A 22,058-nucleotide genomic window follows, 5' to 3' on the forward strand; every position below is an offset into this window, starting at 1 on the left:
TATGCCCTTTCTCAATGGTAAGTCATTTATTGTTACAAGTTACTGTAAAATCAAGAAAGTCATAAAACAGATACTTTTACTAGAAAAACACAAACATTTATGTATGTTTATATATGTTTCCTGTTAAATTCCCTGTTTTTAATTATTTCTTAATTATTTTTGTAACACCTTTGATAGATAATCATTGTTTAGTGCCTTTTGTGAATTTTAATAATACTGTAGGTAAGAGCACACCCTCATCACTGTCATTGCTTAATCATCCTCACAGCATCTTATTAATCATTGGATATTAATTATTCACTAGCCAGGTGTGCAAGATTGTCCTGTTTTAGTTCAGGAGTTTCAGTTGCCAATCTGAACATCAATTTAACATCAGTGAGGAATTGTGAGTACAAACATAACCCTACATATTAATAATCTAATATACAAATTTAAAAAAAAATCTCATGTTGTTTATTTAATCAACAAATGTTTTGACACCCTGCAGTGCATTAGGGGAAAGCTGTTTAGTATACAGCAATCAAGTAATTAAAGATTTGCATGATTAATATCATACTATTTGTGATTGTGTCATAAACGGTCGGGTCCAATTTCATTTTCAAGACCTAATCAAGTGGCAGCCGTGGACTGTGGATTGGAGTCTTAATTAAGTTCACAAAGCTACTGAGGTTCCAAATGGGTACAGTGCCTCTTTCTGTGTCAGCCTGTGAGGGTGTTTTCAGGCAGTAATGATGGTAAATGAAAGATCATGCATAAATGTACATAAACATAAAAACTTTAATGGTGTTATGATGCCTCAGCTGCAATTTTATTAGAATTCATTTTATAGGAGCAAGAAATAAAAAGTAAACCAGCAGCATGGTGGTTCAGCAGGCGGTGTTGCTGCCTCCAGGGATCCTGGTTCAATCCTAATATCAGTGTACTATCTGTACGGGCTTCCAGGAGGTTCTCCAGTTTCGTTCAAACTCCCAAAAATATGCTGGTAAGTGGACTGGCTTCACTAAGTTTGAATGATTGTGTGAATGTGTTCTAATGCTTCCCTATGATGGATTTGTGTACCATCCCGGGCTTTCTGGGATAGGTTCCAAATCCACTGTGTCCCTGACCAGAGCAAAGAAGTTACTAATGATAAATAATTTAATGCACTAAAGATGAATGAAGAAGGTACTCGGTACTCCATACTTTGAATACTGAATCCATCATTTTGTATCATGTGAATTGAATAAAACAAATGTCCGATAAGATCATTTTGGGTTCTCCCAAAAAACCTCTACAAACCTCCATTATGCAATTAAGTCTAGTCTATATCTGTATGTATGTATGCATGTATATGTCAGTTTATTCAGTAGCCTGAGCTCATTTGTTGCATTTACATTACACTGTAAAACACAGTCATAATGGATTTGTTGTTAATTTTCCAAGACTGGCTGAACAACTCCTTACACTGAGAAGTATTTCATCTTTTTTTCGTCTGATACCTGTATCAAAGTGATATTAGATAAGTGCACATTAGATAAGTGTTAATGAATTTAAGATACGTGTGATTTTTATGCTTGTCATAGCGGCAGTAGCATAGAATGTTTACAGCAAACACTCATACTAGCCTCAAGCTTCAAAATTTTATCGGATTGGTTTGTAAGTTTTTATATTCAATGGATTTTGTAAGTAACATCACAGAAACAGGTTCACCAGTTGCCACCATTTTAATGGATTTTGTGAATGCTTCATTCATTGGTCGGTTTTTGAGTTTTTTAGTTTCTGTAGTTGAACCTGGCTGACAATGAACTTTTCAATGCCACTACTAAGTGCTTTGTGCATGGATGGCATGCACAAAAACACAGCCAAAACCTAAAACTAGTCCACACAAATTCTTTTAGGAATAGAATTCATGTTGTTAGAGTATTAGAACTGGACTTCAGTCCTTCTGTTTCTACCTAGACAAGCCACTCAGGTGCTTTTTTTTTCAGTCCCTTATCATTTGAGACTGGACTACTGCAGCTGGCAGGTCTGCCTCTGCCATTTGACCTCTGCAACTGATCCAGAATGCAGCTGTGCCACTTGTTTTCAACCTCTATAAGTTCCTTCCTCACCACCCTCATTGCTATGCACCCTCCACTGGCTTCATGTAGCTGCCTGCAACCAGATTTAAAACACTTGTGCTTGCCTACAAAGCCAGACCAGCGCCCCTTACCTCAAAGCACTTATCGCTCCCAGTAGTGAACCACAGTCTATCAGATTCTTTAGAACTACTCGACTAATTCCTTCATCTCTATGAGGAAGGTATGCATCAAGATTTTCTCTGTTCTGGCAGCTAGGTGGTGAAATGATCTTCCCCTAGATGTCTGAACAGCTGAGTCACTAGCTTCAAACCATGAAAGACCTTAACATGAATAGATAGATAGATAGATAGATAGATAGATAGATAGATAGATAGATAGATAGATAGATAGATAGATAGATAGATAGATAGATAGATAGATAGATAGTGTTGCCTTATTCTTTTTATATTACCACTGTCAAGATGATATTATTGATAGAGACTTCAAAGCACTTTTGTAAGTCATTCTGGATAAGAGGATCTGCCAAATGCTGTAAATGGAAATGGAGATGCTTTCAATTTGATCAAAATTCTACGTAGTTTGCAGCTGCCAGTCTTAATTTTGGTCTCAAGTCTGTTTGGTCTTTTCCAAAAGCAGGTGTTGATTAGCGCTATGCTGCCATGTGCATTGTTTCCCACATAATTCGACTATTTGTTCATTTTCATAGATCATTTTTTAATCTATGTAACAACAGGAGACCATTTTACCAACTGTGTAGTTGAACTCTGATTTTTTTAAATTGGGATAGGGCAACAATGATATTTACTTTACAATTTTACACATGTGAAGAGAAGTAAACTGGAACACAGCTTCATCCACTTTTACACACAGCCCATTCTGTACACAGCCATCTTTTCATTAAAAGCAATTACTAATAAAATGGCACAATACTCTCTGCAGCACCTACTTTTTCTGAGGCTGGGTCATTTATTTAACAAGGTTTGCATTGATTGACACATTTTCTTTGCTATTGAACTTACAATTCCCATGCTTTTTGACATGTCTGTGGTTGACCATTTGCACCACTTCACACTGGCTTTTAAACCTCAATTTGTGCTTCACACAGAGTGCATTTAACAGGCGCAGTTGGCGTGATGAGCTACAGCTTTAGGAAATGTCAGAAACATTGCAAGTGCATTTTGCTTGTGGAGGAATATACATCCAGCGAGAGATGAGAGCCTTATGGATATCTATATGATAATACTGGTCATCTCTTAACACAAAGCACCGGTATTCAAAATATTAAAAAATTATCTCATTAAATTTGTAATTTCATTTCATTAAAATCATAAATTTTGAGGACACCCCATACAGATTTCCCTATGGATATCATCATTGCTGTTTCAATTGCAGTGGTAGCGCAAGTGGTTAAGGCTCTGGGTTTTTGCTCGGTAGATCAGGGTTCAAGCCCAAGCACCACCAAGCTGCCACTGTTGGGCCCTTGAGCAAGGCCCCCAACCACCCCCCTGCTTCAGGGATGCTGCATCATAGCTGACCCTGTCTTCTGACCCCAAGGATGGGATATGCAAAGAAAGAACTTCACTTTGCAGTAATGTGTATGTGACAAAATAAAGGCTACTTAACTTAGTAGGGGATGTCTTAGCTATTTAGCCTGAATTTTTTCTAGTTCAAAGAATGCCATTGTGTTAAAACTTGGTGTCATTTCGATGTGAAGTCATCACATTATAGAATTCAAACCTTCAAAAACTAAGCCATTATGCAGATCATGCAAAGATATCATTATTATTAATGTTTGTGTCCTAAACTGAAATTCCACATTGGTGGCAACATGTATTTTTAGAGGTGTGACATATTTTGAGTCATATAGCCACTTTCCTCAGTTGACTGAAACCATAGTGCTCATTAGCAAACTGCATGGTGGCTACACTGCATAAATATTTCAACTGTGTGCTCAAGTTCCTACCATTTAATTTGTGATTTACCGAGTACATGCAGTGAGAGCAGTAACTAGCTGGGCCACAGACATCCTGCCTTATAACTGAGTTACTGCTGCATGTTCTTCCATGACTTCTGGTTGCCTGGAAACATTAAAATGTCTTATGGCATGTAGTCATGGTTGTGAGACACATGCTGTTTTTTTTTTCTCACAAGCAAGATGCAAAGCATCATTATGCTAATGAAATGGTACACCTAGTCTTACTAATTAACATTCCAGTCATTATGACCAATTAAAAAGATTTTAAGAGAATTGCATAATGATGCCATGAGAGTGAATGTCTGGGTGTTCCGTCATCAGGATGTTATGTAAATGAACTCAAAATACCCATATCTGGCACATTAACGAGAATAACAGACATTTAATGATTTGTATCTTAATCTCAGTAATAAAAACAGACAAACACACACCGACACACACAGACTGCACTGGAGGCACAGTGGTTAAGACACAACCCTCAACTGCCCATCTGCATGATTTGGATTGCGTCTCATCTCAGATGATGAAAGTCCCTGCCAAATAAAGAAATGTAAATTTAATTATACTGAGCACTTTCTCACTGCATGCTGTCAAAAAGCCATATTTTAAAACCCTTTATACCAATCTGGCTGTACTAAAAAAAGGTTTATATGACTATAATATGTAAAAACATGCTGTTATGCAACAAATACATATTGTATATGGTATAGTAGGACAGAGGACTTTGTTCTTTGTTGTTTCTTGGTAACATGGAAAAGATGCTAAGATCTCATCAACCTCAAAAGACAGAAAAAAGAAGCTGGAGTGTGAACATACTATACTGTTTTAGATCACATAACATTAGTGATTAAAGGAATTAATTTTTTTTCAAGGACATTCCATAATGTGGCAGTGGTGGCTCAAGTGGTTAAGGCTCTGGGTCGTTGACTGGAAGATCAGGGGTTCAAGCCCCAGCACTGCCAAGTTGCCACTGTTGGGCCCTTGAGCAAGGCCCTTAACCCTCTCTGCTCCAGGGGCACTGTATCATGGCTGACCCTGCGCTCTGACCCCAACCTCCAAGGATGGGATATGTGAAGAAAGAATTTCACTGTGCTGTAATATATATGTGACAAATAAAGGCTGTTTCATTTCATAATGTTAAATGCAATCATAAATTGATAAAAGGGTATAATGTGTTGTTCTTTAGTGAATTCAAATATTGTGATATGAAATGAATAAAACAATCTGTTTTACTGCACTCTACTTTCATGCACATGTTGATATACACGCACATCTATATATTTGCTGTTTGAAATAGGCTAAAAGAGTGTCATTTGTTAGTAGGCCATTGACTAATCCAGTTTTCAAGTCAAATCCTGTCCTAATCTAGTCCTCTTTTATCTCTGGGCTGAAGACGGTTAATGTACAGAAATCATATTCTATTAAACATTGTTGCTGCATAGTTGGAGTCAGGAAGAAATGTAGATTTAATATACGTTTGCCTCCCACTAGTGGCCATCAGCAGTAATGCACGTGTATATTCTATCCGTGTAATCTATACAATTTTTTTTTTTCAAATTCAACTATCCGAGAACACAAACACAATCAACCAAAATACAGCTCTGCCTGAAACAAGACAAACAATTGTGTACAAATAAATAGAAATAAAAACTCTGTACAAATTACTTAAATCTACACTGTATTGCCAAAAGTTTTGGGACACCCCTCCAAATCATTGAATTCAGGGGCTTGGCCCCTTAGTTCCAGTGAAAGGAACTCTTAATGTTTCACCACACCAAGACATTTTGTACAATTTCATGCTCCTAACTTTGTGGGAATAGTTTGGGGATGACCCCTTCCTGTTCCAACATGACTGCACACCAGGCCACAAAGCATGGTTTATAAAGACATGGATGAGTGAGTTTGGTGTAGAGGAACTTCACAGAGTCCTGACCTCAACCCGATAGAACACCTTTGGGATGAATTAGAGCAGAGACTGCGAGCCAGACCTTCTCGTCCAACATCAGTGCCTGACCTCACAAATGCACGTCTAGAGGAATGGTCAAAAATTCCCATAAACAGACTCCTAAACCTTGTGGAAAGCCTTCCCAGAAGAGTTGATGTTATACTGTAGCTGCAAAGGGTGAGACAACTCCATGTTATATTCATGTGCATGTAAAGGCAGACATCTCAGTTTTGGCCTGGCTCACAGTCTCCACTCTAATTCATCCCAAAGGTGTTCTATGGGGTTGAGCTCAGGACTCTGCAGGCCAGTCAAGTTTCTCCACACCAAACTCGCTCATCCATGTCTTTATGGACCTTGCTTTGTGACTGGGTCATCCCCAAACGGTTCCTACAAAGTTGGGAAGCATTGAAATTGTAGCATTAATAGCGTTAAGAGTTCTTTTCACTAGAACTAAAAGGGGCCAAGCCCAACCCGTGAAAAACACCTCTATTCAATGATTTGGAGGGGTGTCCCAGAACTTTTGGCAATATAGTGTATATATTCAAACGGCAATGCTTTAGAACTAGGCATGAGCAGTTGTTCCTGAAAATATTTTAACAGCTGTGTGCTAAATGAGCTTTGTTGTGGTAAAGATTGAATTACAGTGTTTTCAGCCTAAATAACATAAGGATATAATTATGTTCGCTTGATCATTCAATTCTCGGGAAAGTTACTTATACACGGCAAAGATAACTATTTATGTCACAAGGCTTTTACCTGGAGATAGGTAAAGCAATACGGCTTAATTTAGGAAAGGGGAGCGTATGCTACTACTATAATAGAGTAGATAATACTATAACACAGAGGCGCAGTACGCAAGCGGAGAGAATGCACACGTTGGTCGGGCGCATGCGCAAAACAGTGCTTCCGTCTTCGTTCATGCCCGAGATCGTGTGCTCATCCGGGTACTTTAACACTCAGCCTATCAATATCGAGATAAAGAAACACAGCGTTTACGTTGCTATTTTGATTGAGGATCAAAATATATACATCGATTAACATGTGTAGCACATGCAGTAATGTGTATTAATCATTTCTTTGTCATTTTATGAGTTGTTCTGTGTGTGTATTGATAATTTATTTAGGAAAATACAAGAGACCGAACAATCACACTAGAAGAACGTGACTTTGGGATCAATTACGTCATGCCCGGCAACAGCCAATCAGAAGCGGTTCGGTCCACGTGCGCGGTAGTCTGGGTGGAGCGAGCGAGTTACATGGGCGAAAGTGCGCTGGAGCTTCTACGTGGGACAAGAGGGGAAAGCGTTTTACAACTGGACCCAGTTTAAGAATTCACGCCGAAATCTATCAGATGGATGTTTATTCTTCGTGTTGTGCGTTAGAGACCTAGTTCAGCCGCCCGGAACGTCGGCACTGAGTGTTTGGCGAATGTTAATATTTACATAACCGTTACAGTTTCGGAGTGCGTGCTGGCGAAGAGACAGCGTGGGGATCTGGAGCAACTAAACACACCTAGGAAATAATTTTGCTTTTGGATACACTATTCAGACAAACTGATCACCTAATATCGCATTTCTTCAAATTTTTCTTAATTTTTCTGATTCAGAAAAAAAAACAAGTTATACAACAGGGAAGTACAGTGCACGGCACGGTCCTAAAGCCCGCCGTGTATACAGCTGCGCGCTTGTACAACGAAACACGAGCAACTAAACACACCTAAGAAAGAATTTTGCTTTTGGATACACTATTCAGACAAACTGATCACCTAATATCGCATTTCTTCACATTTTTCTTAATTTTTCTGATTCAGAAAAAAACAAGTTATACAACAGGGAAGTACAGTGCACGTCACGGTCCTAAACCCCGCCGTGTATACTGCTGCGCGCGTGTACAACGCACTCGTAGCCAAATGGTTCAATTGCGGCCGGTGTTTAAAAGCTTTGTCAGCATGGAAAGCCTTTTGTTAGAGCAAGGATAATTTCATTCACTTCAAGAATCTAACACTTCTTTTATACTTTTTTTTTGCATAGACAATAACTTGAACGCACGCTTTCCTTCATCACGTATTGGGACTGCATATAGTGCTGCAAACAGATCTGTGAGGCAGAAATATTGAATTATAAAGGGTTTTTCCGGTGAAGTAATGGTCGTAAATACAATCCACTGGTTCAGGAAGGGCTTGCGGCTCCACGACAATCCTTCCCTCAAAGAGTCGATCCGGGGAGCGGATACTGTGCGCTGTGTCTACATCCTCGACCCCTGGTTTGCGGGATCGTCCAACGTCGGAATCAACAGGTGGAGGTATGGCAGCTCCTTGTACCTCCTGAGAGTGTAAACATCAGCGTGCTGCTAAAGTGAGAGTGAGGGAGTTGGAGATATTTCACTTAAAGTTTATCAGTATGCTAGACCATTTTGTATGCATGCAGTCTTGCTATTTGTTTTTAGGGGAAAGTAGCTAGTGCATGCTCAAAAGGATGCTACGAGTCATCAGATGACGTCATCGACTAATTTGCATATCAAAACTTACATGATTTTGTTGGAAAGATTTAAAATAATAGAGTTTTGGCGAGACTTAAAATAGAAGAGTTTGATCGTAATCTAAAATAATGTAATATATCTTATCTTAAAGAACAAAGAGGGAGTCTTAGCTCCATAAATGAAACTGTTCATAAAATAGAGTAAAAACTGACTGTGTATATCACTAATAGTGAACTTTTATTACTTCTATATAACATTAAATAACAATGGTGATTAGTGGTTGGTTGTTGGGAAACAATAGTGATCAGTGGTTGGTTGTTGAATAGTGGCTTAGTGATTGGTTGTTGAATAGTGGCTTAGTGATTGGTTGTTGAATAGTGGCGCTTAGTGATTGGTTGTTGAGAACAATGATGATCAGTAATTGGTCATTAAACAATGGCGATGACTTATTGGTCATTGGCAAACAATGGTAATCACTTCCTGTTCAAATCACTGATTTGTGGTTGGGAACAACATCTCACATAAGAGCAACTCAGCCTATCTTTATTGCCACAGTCGTTGAGTCAACAGAACATGGTCACTCAACCAGTAGCAGGTGCTCTTTGAATCAAGTGCAGGACATTCAATATTTGTCTGTTCAGCAAATTTTTTAGATTTGTTACTAGGCACTTGTTTGAAATAAAGAGGTCAACAAAGTCACTTAGATGGCAACACTGAGCATGCAGGTGCACCAAGAAAATAAAACATTTGGACCCCTTTCACACATTTATTGTTTGGCACAGTCAAAAACTACCCTGACTAGTTTTATGCTGTTAATTTATAAACCTAGTGTTTTAATTATGAATTGTAAGGCAACAAAAATAACACTCACTCTCTAGGTCCTGGAATGGTTCAACTCGGACTGTACCACACCTCAACAAGTTTGACAATAATTTCATAATGTGATGATTGAGACATATTTACTGACACGTTATTTCACCAAAATCATATTCGAAGCCACTTTAAGATCATTATCCAGTGCTTCGTCTATTTCCATCATCTCTGCAGAAATCAGCTGTCTGTGTTTTCAAAGCATGGGTGTGGTTAATGAATCTTGTTATGTATTCTGGTGATATAACATCATGTTTGGTGGCATCGTGTCACCTACTGCCCTCGTGTGTATATTGTAGAAGTTGCAAAAGTGGGGCAGTGTGATATGAAGAGGCAAAAGTAATGGCAGCCATATATGGCATACCCCTGGTGACCTACTTACTGTTCAGCAGATCGTACCTTGTTGAACAGGACAGGAAAAAGTTTCTATAACATGCTATCACTAAAGACAAGTACTTCACTTTCTTTTTTTTTACATACTTTCTCAGTCTTAAGAATTCTGTGTACTAGTATTCATATATTTAGAGGACAAGTAAAAAGTATAATGTTTATTCAGTACTAATAGCCAGGTGGTATCTGTCACTAAAATTCATTAAAATTTTTTTAAAAATTTCCCTAAAAACGAAATAAAAGTAAAGCAAACCTATATTCCGCATGCTAATGAAGCAGAAAGTGTCTGAGCTTTTAATGAGCAGAGTGGAGAGAGATCTGAAACCACTATGATCACAGCAAGATCAGACATGCTGTACTGCTTTCGTATCAAGCCGTTCACCTGTCTATGTCTGCATACTCATACCTAGTCTAGGGAGCACTGTGACCTTCTTTTCTGACTCCTGGAGACTCAGACGGTCTGGTATTTGACGTATTGTAACATGTATGATGCAAGCAATTTGTAACTGGCAACATATGGTCACATATGTGCACACACACACACACACACACATACATATATATATATATATATATATATATATATATATATATATATATATATATATATATATATATATATATAAACTGCCCAAAATTTTTCACTCCTTGAACAAACGTTTTCTAATATCTTTCTAATAACTTTTGTTCTTTTTTTAATAGGTAGAAAAATGGTATTTATAACACTTAAAATATTTTTCAATTTTCTCAGTTCCTTTAACATGGGCTATTAACATGGGATTGTGGGAATCGAAAGCTCCAACACAAAAGAAACAAATGCCTCTTAATGACACACTATAGCTCTATTTATAAAAAAGTAAAAAGTCTGGAATACTTGACATTTTTCTCTGAAGAGGACATATAAACATACTGAACATACTAAACCTGGTTGTCTCTATTCTGAGGTTAAGATATGTTTGTAGATAGAGTTTGAATCCTGACAATGCTATTTGTGAAATGGAGAGAGAGTGTTTTCCTCCACATGCGGCACACTTCCCTGTGACATAACGGGTCAAAAAAGCATCTTGTTGGCTAGATTCAAATGTATCAAAGGAAGCACATGTTAGCCTTCACCCTTGAGATTAATAGCTGTTGTGTGATAGGAGGCACCATCAGCCAGGTCTCCTCTATCATATAGCAGCTACCAACTGGCAAGGGTTAAGGTTATCATTCTTCCTCTGATGTGAAGAAGCAATTCATAACCAAGTCGAGGACACATTTGGCAGAAAACAGATTATAACCTAAGCAAGCCTTCAAACCAACACAGAAATGGCCATCTGGAATATATGTATTGCACACTGCAATTACAATTGCACACAGCTAATCATTCTGCATGAGTCCAAAATCCTCGCCAAGTGTATTAGACCTCGTTGGATTTGACCAGAAGTTTGTAAATTTATTCTTCCCAAGGTAGGCCTCAAATATATATTTTTGTGGAGGTGGTGATAAATATGGAACTAGAAAATATGAACAACTATCGGAATAAAAGAAAACTGTACAGAGAGTCAAAAGCTGAGTTTCATAGATTCATTGTTACTCATTTTCGTGTAGGGTGTCAATAATTCACTGGTATAATGTAGACATGAGGAGATATGATCAAATTGTCAGTGTGCCCAGTTATTACCAGGATAATACAGGCCACTACTGAACCCGTTACCTGGCAACAGCCGTAATACATGTCTCTGACTTGTGTCTGTGGGTGTCACTCGGTTAGAAAATATGCTCTGGTTAGTGTGGGCAACAGGAGTTCTAACACAATGATCAGTCCTTTGTGTGTTCATATGTGTGTATAATCCAGAGCTGTACAGCAGCAAGAAACGTATTTCCACATTCTGAGATTTGGGTGTAGTAATTGATCAAATTTGTTTTTGAAACAGAAGCTTTTACGTAAGTAACGCATGGCACACGTCAGATCGTGCTGCTAGACAAAAAGAATCCATTATGGGTTGATGTGTTAGCAGCCTGAAGTGGATTGTTTTCATCACATTGCCAGTGATCGCAGATTTATCATTTATTACTGAATCATGCTTTTAAATTGTTTGTCATAGTTAATATTATGGAACATCTTTGAGACAACTTAGTTACAGGTTACATGTTAAATATGCTCACATGTATGTTAGAAAATCTATTATCACACCAATGACATGTTTTTAAAAATCTATTCGTTATTAGTCTTGGATTATGTGGCACGTCCTCCATACAAGTGCTTATGAATGAGTTGTTACTATAGATAAAGACGAATGAGCATTTAAAAAAAAACAAAAAAAAAAAACTACAGTACAGAGTAAAATATATGTTATAGAAAATGAATTTTCTGACCAATCAGATTTGAGAATTAAGCCATGCGGTAGTATAATACGATGTAATTAGTGGTCGTAAATAAAATGTATACTAAATTGTACCAGATGGGGCTTTTATATGGAAATAATATTTCTTTTCAACCACATTTGTCACATAAGTTACAAAAATGAATGAGCAGTTTGCTATTTTCAGAGCCTGCCGCATTCTGTACAAATTTGCAAAGGAAAGGGGCGGGGCTAAGCACCTCAGATACTGACCAGAGGTGGAGCTAATTTCAAAAATGTAAACAGAAGCCTAGTGGCATCCTGAGCATGACTCCTTTTATATGGAGCAGCCCTGTGTAAGTAGTTTTTATAGAAATGTGAACACATTAGAACGAGTGCGTTAATTTAATTTAGCAGTTGGACATGACCTACAGTCACCATCTTAGCATATGGTGAAGTTTATGTATGTGCTTTGTTATCACTCTGTCTAGCCTACTGGATTTAATTGCTATTACATTTAACAGTCTGCCTGTGTGTTGTTTATTATTTGAAAATCATTTTGCAAAGGATTATCATTGCAACATTGCTACTAACTGGCAGATTGCTGTTTGGCGAAATGTCAATATTTAGCAGATTTGAGGGAGAAGCTGACTCTAAACAATGTCAGGGTGGAAAACCAGAGGACTGTGGGAGATTTAAATGTCAGCCATTTTCCTCCACGTGTTTAATTAACATGGTTAAAACAAAAGCCACTTAGTGTCTAGATCGTTTTTTTGATTGCTGAAAATCATCCAGGTAAATGCGTGCATGACTCACGTGTAATGTAATGTCTGCCAAATAAATCTAAATAAATTAGGCTAATGTAAGTAATTAGCTTTTTATGCATTGATAAAAAACCTCGCATCTTATGTAAAACTGTCTGTGTCAGTGCAAGCAGGAAGAGCTTGTCTTAAGATATCTGACCTTATATAAGAACTATTTTCTTACATTAGTCTTGGTGTATATCTTCAGTTGAGGTTGTTGTGTGATTAAGAGTAATGTTACTTCCTCTGTGTTGGTGTAGAATTACTGTGCTTAATTTTAATATCTCTAGTCAGTCTGTATATAATACACAGAAGCATAAGTGCTGCTAGTTTCAGTGGTCCTTTAAAACTTTGAGTTATTTTTAGATGTTGAATGTTTGATGACATCCTTGGTAACTTTCTGCGTGTATTTTATATTCCGCAGGTTTTTACTACAGTGTCTGGAGGACTTGGACGCCAGCCTCCGCAAACTCAACTCCCGCTTGTTTGTAATCCGGGGTCAGCCCACAGATGTCTTCCCCAGGCTCTTCAAGGTACCACAACGTCTCTCCCACACACACACACATTCGATGTCCTAATTACGCTAGCGTTTGTGTGTACAACTGAGTGCAAAAGTTAGCATCCCTTAAGCTTTAAAAAAAAAAAAAAAAAAGTAATATGGGATTATGTTCTGCAATGCAACAGCAATCCAAACCGCAAGGCAAAATTCCAGTCAGTTAAGACTGGCCAAGCAGTCTGGCAGGTCTGAAACCAGATATATCAAAATGAATGTGGAGTAACAACACTGAGCATCCAAACACTGCTCCAACAGTCCCGAAAAAAGTTCTAAAAGATAAATGTTATTGGCTATGTAAGTTATTTGAAACAATATCTAGTAAAACTCACATTAAGTTTCCCTTAACAGAAGTTTAATGCATTAGTTAACATGAAGAAACTGTGAACTTCAGCATTAAGACACAATGTGACATGTTTATAAGCAAGTAAAGACCAGACTCTTCTGAATCCTGTGTTATTACTGATACACAGGGTGAGTACAACTGAAATATCCCTACACTAAGTGTCTATAAAGATAAATTGCTATATATACACATTTATGCACCAAGGTATATGTAACAATTAGTCTGTTTAGTCTACACAGCTTTGAACAAACTGGACCAGTTGCTGAAATACTAAAATGTTCATTATAGCACTTTTTCTTTTCAAGTTCCACTTTTCTCATTATGCCTAGAGTACAGCTAATGATATTATAAGGCTTCCACTGTGATTTAAATTCTATCCACCAGTCTTGCTACAAACAGCAGTTTCCAGATTTAGTTTCATTGAAGATTACTATCTGTTTTCTGCATAGCCTAGTTTGTCTTGTTAATGCTAATGAAGTTTTCTTGATCCACGCTCAGGAGTGGAACATCACCCGGCTGTCTTATGAGTATGACTCAGAGCCGTTTGGAAAGGAGCGAGATGCAGCCATTAAAAAGCTGGCCAGCGAGGCTGGAGTGGAGGTGACGGTACGGATCTCCCACACGCTCTATGATCTGGACAAGTATGTACCCCAACAATCATCCGTCACAACCACAACAATCTCTCTGCTGTATTGGAACATGATTAAACGACAGTAACAGTTCCTGTTTTCAGTATTTTTCTCTCACTCTCTTTTCACTCTTTTTTATCTATCTGTCAGGATCATAGAGCTCAACGGTGGCCAGTCTCCACTCACCTACAAGCGCTTCCAGACCCTCATCAGCAGGATGGAGGCAGTGGAGACCCCTGCAGAGGCCATCACAGCAGAAGTCATCGGCTCCTGCACAACTCCTCTTTCTGACGATCATGACGAGAAGTTTGGGGTTCCTTCCCTGGAGGAGCTTGGTGAGTTACTCATATTGTACTTCACTTGCCAGTAATGTTTGAGTTGCTCCCAGTTTAGAGCAGCAGAAACTCCATGCAATTTATACAGTGTGGTGCTGCCAGATATTTTGAATAAATCAATAATGCAAGAAGGCACTGATGAATGTACCAAGAGCAATACATTTTTATTAGTGATGGGAAAAGGATTGATTTTTTTTTTGATGCGTTGTGACTCTCTTGAACTATAAACAGAAGATCATTAGATTTTTATTGATTTTTGCGTAAATATTTAATATCAAACTATCAACCAACCAAGTGTCTGTGAAGACTAGAATAGAAACTGGGGTGAGTAAAACTGCTAATGTGTTATTGCAGTGAAAAAATAATTAGCATCCATCCATCCATTCATTCATTCCTCTTCACTGCTTTAGACTGTATATCCTGTTTCCACAGTGGATCTGAAGCCTATGCCAGGCAGTTAACACAAACATCTGCTACTTTTTCCCCTATTCATACAAAAATAGTTTCTTTATGTTTAAAGCTATTTTCTGAGCTGCTCTGCTATATCAGGATAAGTTCATGAAACTGACCAGTGGCTTGGTTTGATTGGTGTGTTCAGGTTTCGACACAGAGGGGCTGTCCTCAGCGGTGTGGCCCGGGGGAGAGACTGAGGCCCTTACACGGCTCGAGAGGCATCTGGAGAGAAAGGTCAGAAATGCTTTACTGATTTAATGCTTTACTTTATTTTTTTTATTACCAAGCACATGCATTTATTTTCCTGGCTTTGCACTGTCTTTGATATACAGACATAAGTGTCAAGACAGACCCATTCAGTATAAATTAGAAAAAGAAGTAGTTCGGCACAGTTTCACTAATAGTAACTGAACTATGCTTCCAGGCATGGGTGGCTAACTTTGAGCGTCCCAGGATGAACTCCAACTCACTGTTGGCTAGTCCTACTGGCCTCAGTCCTTACTTAAGGTTTGGCTGCCTCTCGTGTCGACTCTTCTACTTCAAACTAACTGACCTGTACCGAAAGGTAAAAATCTTCACTTAAGTTAATCTCCACAGTACAATAATCATATCCTCAGTGCTCTCGAGTCATTTCTTGAGTCACACTAATCCTCTACTCCTATCCTATTATATCCTGCCTGTATCCTTCAGGTGAAGAAGAACAGCTCGCCGCCTCTGTCGCTCTACGGCCAGCTGCTGTGGCGCGAATTCTTCTACACAGCCGCCACAAACAACCCACGCTTCGACAAAATGGAGGGCAACCCCATATGCGTTCAGATCCCATGGGACCGCAACCCAGAGGCACTGGCCAAGTGGGCTGAGGGCAGGACAGGCTTCCCCTGGATCGACGCTATCATGACCCAGCTGAGGCAGGAGGGGTGGATTCACCACCTGGCACGCCACGCCGTGGCCTGCTTCCTCACACGTGGAGACTTGTGGGTCAGCTGGGAGGAGGGCATGAAGGTACCGTGACATTAACACAGAATAATCAATATAGCTGAGTTTATGGCTCTGAGATAGCTGCTCTGCCTTGTCCCCTTAGTGAAATCACAGACTAGCTGGGTTTTTGGGGGGTTTTTTTTCAGTCTTTCTTTCAGTTGCATCCTCACAACAATTCTAATTCATTACATGAACTGAAATTGAATTTGTTTGCCCAGATTTTAACCTTTATAAAGACAACCAGAAACCCATAAGAACAGATGCATCTATTGTGTGTGTGTGCAAATAGCATTTTATCACATACTTGACAAATACATAATTCTAAGGTCGTGACTTGACCAGTGAACAGGCTGTATTATTAGTGTAGATAAATGCTCACAAACATTAGCAAAGAACAGCTTTCCTTGTATTTCTTATAAAAAGAAGTTATTGCATTCATACTTTTCTGCACAGCTGATTTGAGGAACTTGAAAGATACAAAAACTGCAGGTGTAACCATGTGGTGTAGTTACACAATGCACACAGCAGATGTCACTGCAGCCTTGTTTAATTGCTGCAAAGTAACCCTCTTGTTATGGCTCCAGGTGTTTGAGGAGCTGTTGTTGGACGCAGACTGGAGTGTAAATGCAGGGAGCTGGATGTGGCTCTCCTGCAGCTCCTTCTTTCAGCAGTTCTTCCACTGCTATTGCCCAGTGGGTTTCGGCCGCCGCACCGACCCCAACGGCGACTATATACGGTAGATTGGATTTAACTGTATGTATGTTTTTATAATTTATCTTATCGTAGGATTTAGTGTAACCAGTCTGCTTTGTATTGTCCTGTAGACGGTATTTACCTGTGCTGAGAGGATTTCCTGCTAAGTACATTTATGACCCGTGGAACGCACCGGAAAGTGTGCAGAAGTCCGCCAAATGTGTGATCGGTGTGCACTACCCAAAGCCCATGGTGCACCATGCAGAGGCCAGCCGCCTCAACATAGAGCGCATGAAGCAGATTTACCAGCAGCTGTCCTGTTACCGCGGCCTGGGTGAGTCTCGGCTGTGTGGCTGTGAGACATGAACAGCGCTTTCATGCAGTAGTCTGATCTTGTGTTTTTGTGAATGCTATGGGTTTTTTTGTGCTATTTATTTTGGTCACACAACATGATGGAGCTATGATATTAGAATTCTGTTTTATCTAAATCTCTTGCACTGTTTGTTTTCCTGTTATTTTTCTTCCATTCTCTGTTTTTTTCCCTTTCATTTATGTGATTCTTTGCACCATTTGATAGTTGTTTAATTCCCTTTTCCAGTGGTGTGTTGAGATTTTGTTCCAGGTTATAAAATAGCTGTTTTCCTGACTCTTCCTGTTGAATTTTAGATGTCTACTCGGAGCAAACTGTTTCTTAAAATTTCTTAAAATATAAAGAACAGCTGAAAGTAAACATGCGTCAAGTGTTTGAAGTTATTAGGATCATTTAATGAGGCACTTTCAACAAAACTAACTACAGATTCTCAACAGGGATGCAAACTTCTGTGCCTGCTAGTGAAGCTGATTTTGATATTTACACTTGTAGTAAATGTTGTAAATTGTTTGTAAATGTTGTAAACAGCAAAACACTATTAAATTTTTTTTTTTTAATTTTTGAAGGCAGGGGCAGAGATGAAATGTTGCACTATGACAAACATTTCCTGACTCTTTTAGGACTGCTGGCCATGGTGCCGTCCAACCCTAACGGGAACGGGGAAAACTCCACAAGCATGATGGGAATTCCCACTGCAGATGCCACCCAGGACACTGCTGCATCCTCTGGTATATTTTATTGCTTGACACCATGAAATCCTTTTGCTTAAAACATGTTATTTACGGCCACAAGAAATCTGAAGCTGTGATTATATTTTAATCTTAATAATGTATATGTACACCGATCAGGCATAACATTATGACCACCTGCCTAATAGTGTGTTGGTCCCCCATTTGCTGCCAACACAGCCCTGACCCGTCCTGCACTGTGTGTTCTGACACCTTTCTATCAGAACCAGCATTAACTTCAATTTGAGCAACGGTAGCTTGTCTGTTGGATGGGATCACACGGGCCAGCCTTCACTCCCCACATGCATCAATGGATACTTTGGATAGATACTGACCACTGCAGACCAGGGACACCTAACAAGAGCTGCAGTTTTGGAGATGCTCTGATCCAGTCGTCTAGCCATCACAATTAGGCCCTTGTCAGACTCTCTCAAATCCTTACACTTGCCCATTTTTCCTGCTTCTAACACATCAACTTTGAGTACAAAATGTTCACTTGCTGCCTAATATATCCCACCCACTAACAGGTGCCATGATGAGGAGATAATTCAACACAACAGTGTTATTCACCTCACTTGTCAGTGGTCATAATGTTATGTCTGATCGGTGTATATAGTACAAAATTTATTTTTGCTTCAAGTTACCCTCACTTGTCATAAAGGCTGCTTGTCCTGTTTATGTAGCATTTCTCAAAATAAAGATGCATTTGTACTGAAGCATAATAGGCGCTATAAACAATCTGTCCCTCACCAGCCTCTTGTTTTCCTCTCTCTTCAAGTTAATTATACAAAATGCAACTAAAAAATTCCCCTGGTATAACACTTATGCTACGTTCACACATACAGTGATTTTAGTGCTGTAAGTCTTCAGTCGCTGCACTACGAAGCCACCAGTAGGCTGTCCTACTACTGGTTGCTATAGTGATCACAGTTTATCAGTGGGTGGAGCAACTAGCATTCCCAATCAGTTTTCTAAATAAAATAAAACATTCTGGAGGGAGATTTGGGGTTTGTGTATAAAAAGGAGATAGGAGATGATATTATATTGAAGCTTGATGTGTATATGCAAAATTCATATAGCTTTAGTCAGAATTAAGGGAATACAGAGTTTATTTCAAATTGTCCCATCATCACTGCGTTTAACAAGTCCATCTGAACATGTAGCTTCTCAGACACGTCTTGGCTTTACTTTACTGTAGGATACCAGATGCCTGCTAACTCTCAGGGGGAGTGGCCCAGTGGCATGATGGTGTATTCTCAAGGATATTATATATACATATACATATACATATACACATTTGCCGTAGCCTCGCTGGCGGAGTAAACCAGTCTATCCATTCTCCTCTCTTATCAACAAAGCAGAACAATCCACAGAACCGCTGCTCACTGGATTTTTTTTCACACCATTGTATGTAAACCTCAGACACAGTTGTGTGTAAAAATCCCAGAAGATCAGCAGTTTCTGAAACGCACAAACCAGACCATCTGGCACCAACAACCATGCCACAGTCAAAGTCCCTGAGAACATATGGTGATGTTTAGAATGAACTTTAACCGAGAGGCTTTTACACTGGCAGTTTGAAACAGAGCACGGTTTGCATGAAAAAAATGGTAATGTTGAAAGCCTGTGAACCAGGAAGCGCACAGAAGTATTGAACCTGAGACTACGCATAGGCGGTGGTGTGAGTTCGGTTCGAACTCTTACTCGTCTGCACTTGAGTTCGATTCGAACTCTTATTCGTCTGTACTTGTTTCAGCATCTTTAGTTTCCACAACACATGTTCCATGAAACACTGCAAGCAGAAGAAAGCAACATTCTCATGGACATGATGACTTATGCCATGTGACGGCCATAACCCAAGTGTTTTTCAGACAGTAGCAAGCAATAGTATAAAAAGAACAATAAGAAATATATAATAAGTCATGTTGTGTTCTCTTTGTGCATTTCTGATGCACAAGAGTTTAATGGAATCAAGTGACCGACAGTGCGGGGGCACCGACTGTAGCAAACATGCCCAGTGTGAAAACCTGTATCCACATGCTTTTAAGTGGCATAAGCAGGTGTTTCTAATAAAGTCAGTAAGAGTAGAATCACTGCAAATACAACCAAGATGTCAATAAAAGATGGGCAATTTCGCTGTGATTTGTCAATACATGCTATTAAAAGCATTGTAATTTTGGCAGTCCCTGGAGGACTTCAGAGACTCTTAGTGTCAGTGTGGGAGGTTGGGAGCTCACCAAATTATGCAGTAACACATGATGCTTAATGTCTGTAGGTTATTCAGGCAGCAGTAGTGGGATGGTGTGCTATAGACAGGAAGCTCAGCAATTTTCCGGCCCTATGCTACAGCAAGGTAACAAATTCCAGCTAGTAGTTTTAGTTTCGGTATTTGATCGTCTTTTGCAGCGCACTGTGTATATAAAACATCTCTTTTTTCTGCTAAATACAACCAAAATGTCTCTGTGTCCTTTCCCAGGGCGGGGACATCACTCCAGCATTGTACAGACCACTGGGAAACGTCACAGTGAGGACTCTGGTCATGCCACAGGCTCAAAAGTCCAGAGACAGCACAGTCCTTAAACAGGTTTGTATGATTTGCTTTATACTTATATGATGCTACTAATTAGTTTAGATTTACAGAGCGCAAGACATGGGGTAGATTTCACCCTCAAGGAAACCCTCTAACAAACCTGGGTCAGAGGTTTGTTTTAATTTGACTTGTGTTGCACCGTTTGATTGTAAACATGGCTTAACAGAGCTCGCAAATATTCTCAGGATCATTATCAGTGCTTATTCCCTATATATTACTATAAAACAAATGAAAGAAAATAGCATAAAACTTTTGAAGTATACCACGTTCTGTTTCTTTGTGTTTGTTATTATTATTATTATTAATAACAATAATAATAATAATAATAATAATAATAACAATAGATATACTCACTGTCTAATTGCTTGCAATTGTTCAACAGATGAAATTTTTAAAAATGACATGTTTGTATCTGTGTGTCTAAACAGGTTCCCACATGTGACCACACTGTCCTGGAACTCACAGACACACACATACACTGATTGGTGTGTGTGTTAAAATGAGTGCTTAAATATATACATACATATATAAAACTAATTAAGGAGAATCAGGGTGTTTTGGGGTTTTTTTTCCCCCTCCAGGAGTGCATGATCCTTTTATGTAAGCGCTCCTTCACATCATCACTTGGACTACACCCAAGCTGATGCTGGCACTCTAGCCAAGTTTGGAAAGGATTATTAAATAAAAAAAATAAATAGCTTCTCCTTGACATGACAATGTTCTAATCTCAGTGAGAGTTAGGACTTCTCTTGGCACAGAACTTTGCTGTATATATGAATTTGTTTAATACTCGCGTACACACTGTATATTTGCTATTGTATGTGCTTTCTCTTTGATTTAGTCTTAGACCCACTGATATATTTTTGATATAAATTATCATTGTGGATCAGCTGTAATTCTTTTATTTTTTGAAAGCATAAATATTAAAGAACATTTGTAGATTGTGTTTACTGTGCACAGTGAGGCTCTTCTCAGTCTCTGTCTCTCCCACCTTCTCTGCCTTTCTCTCTGATCCGTTTCACATCGTCACTGTTGCCGTCTTTTTCCTCCTTTCCTTTTCTCATTCAACCTTCTTATGCCGCGTCTTCTCACGTAGTAGTCATCTGTGTAATTGAAACAGGGTGCAAAATCATCACATTGTGCAAATTGTCTACTTTTGTGTGCTTGTTTAATAAATACAATGTAAATAACACTGGTGTCTTTTTCTTCATTTCAGTTCAATTTGTAATTATTTGTCCTTTATGGAAAACGAGCATGACGAGAATAAATCTGATGTCCAAGAAATTGCTCAGTAACAGGGTTTGGTGATTGAAAAGTTAGAAGATGATTATTTTATCAGCAGGACCTGAAGTATTTTATTTGACTATACTATAATTTTTAATATATTAACATAATGACATTATACTTTTATCTGTTTATAGATACATTTATATACCTTACATAACATGTATAACATTTTGAGCAGGGAGAGGTGAAGTGAATGACTGATGATCTCCTCATCATGGCACCTGTTAGTGGGTGAGATATATTAGGCAGCA

The 22,058-nt window shown here is 38.8% G+C and overlaps 1 protein-coding gene across 2 annotated transcripts; it reads left to right on the plus strand.

Annotated features, from left to right (window-relative positions):
- Nucleotides 1-7,206: 7,206 nt before the first annotated feature.
- Nucleotides 7,207-21,712, plus strand: cry1a (cryptochrome circadian regulator 1a). Of its 2 annotated transcripts, XM_058416567.1 has the most exons (13): nucleotides 7,207-8,281; nucleotides 13,270-13,378; nucleotides 14,243-14,385; nucleotides 14,524-14,708; nucleotides 15,307-15,395; nucleotides 15,586-15,726; nucleotides 15,852-16,163; nucleotides 16,724-16,875; nucleotides 16,964-17,166; nucleotides 17,823-17,930; nucleotides 20,206-20,283; nucleotides 20,407-20,514; nucleotides 20,949-21,712. In XM_058416567.1, the coding sequence occupies exons 1-12, from the start codon at nucleotides 8,124-8,126 to the stop codon at nucleotides 20,508-20,510; spliced, it is 1,782 nt and encodes a 593-aa protein (XP_058272550.1). In that variant the 5' UTR covers nucleotides 7,207-8,123; the 3' UTR covers nucleotides 20,511-20,514; nucleotides 20,949-21,712. The 2 variants fall into 2 exon arrangements, with proteins under 2 accessions (XP_058272550.1, XP_058272551.1); XM_058416568.1 differs by lacking the exon at nucleotides 20,206-20,283 and having other exon boundaries at nucleotides 7,208-8,281.
- Nucleotides 21,713-22,058: the final 346 nt, after the last annotated feature.

This window comes from Hemibagrus wyckioides, linkage group LG19 (assembly GCF_019097595.1).
Source record: "Hemibagrus wyckioides isolate EC202008001 linkage group LG19, SWU_Hwy_1.0, whole genome shotgun sequence".
NCBI lineage: Eukaryota > Metazoa > Chordata > Actinopteri > Siluriformes > Bagridae > Hemibagrus > Hemibagrus wyckioides.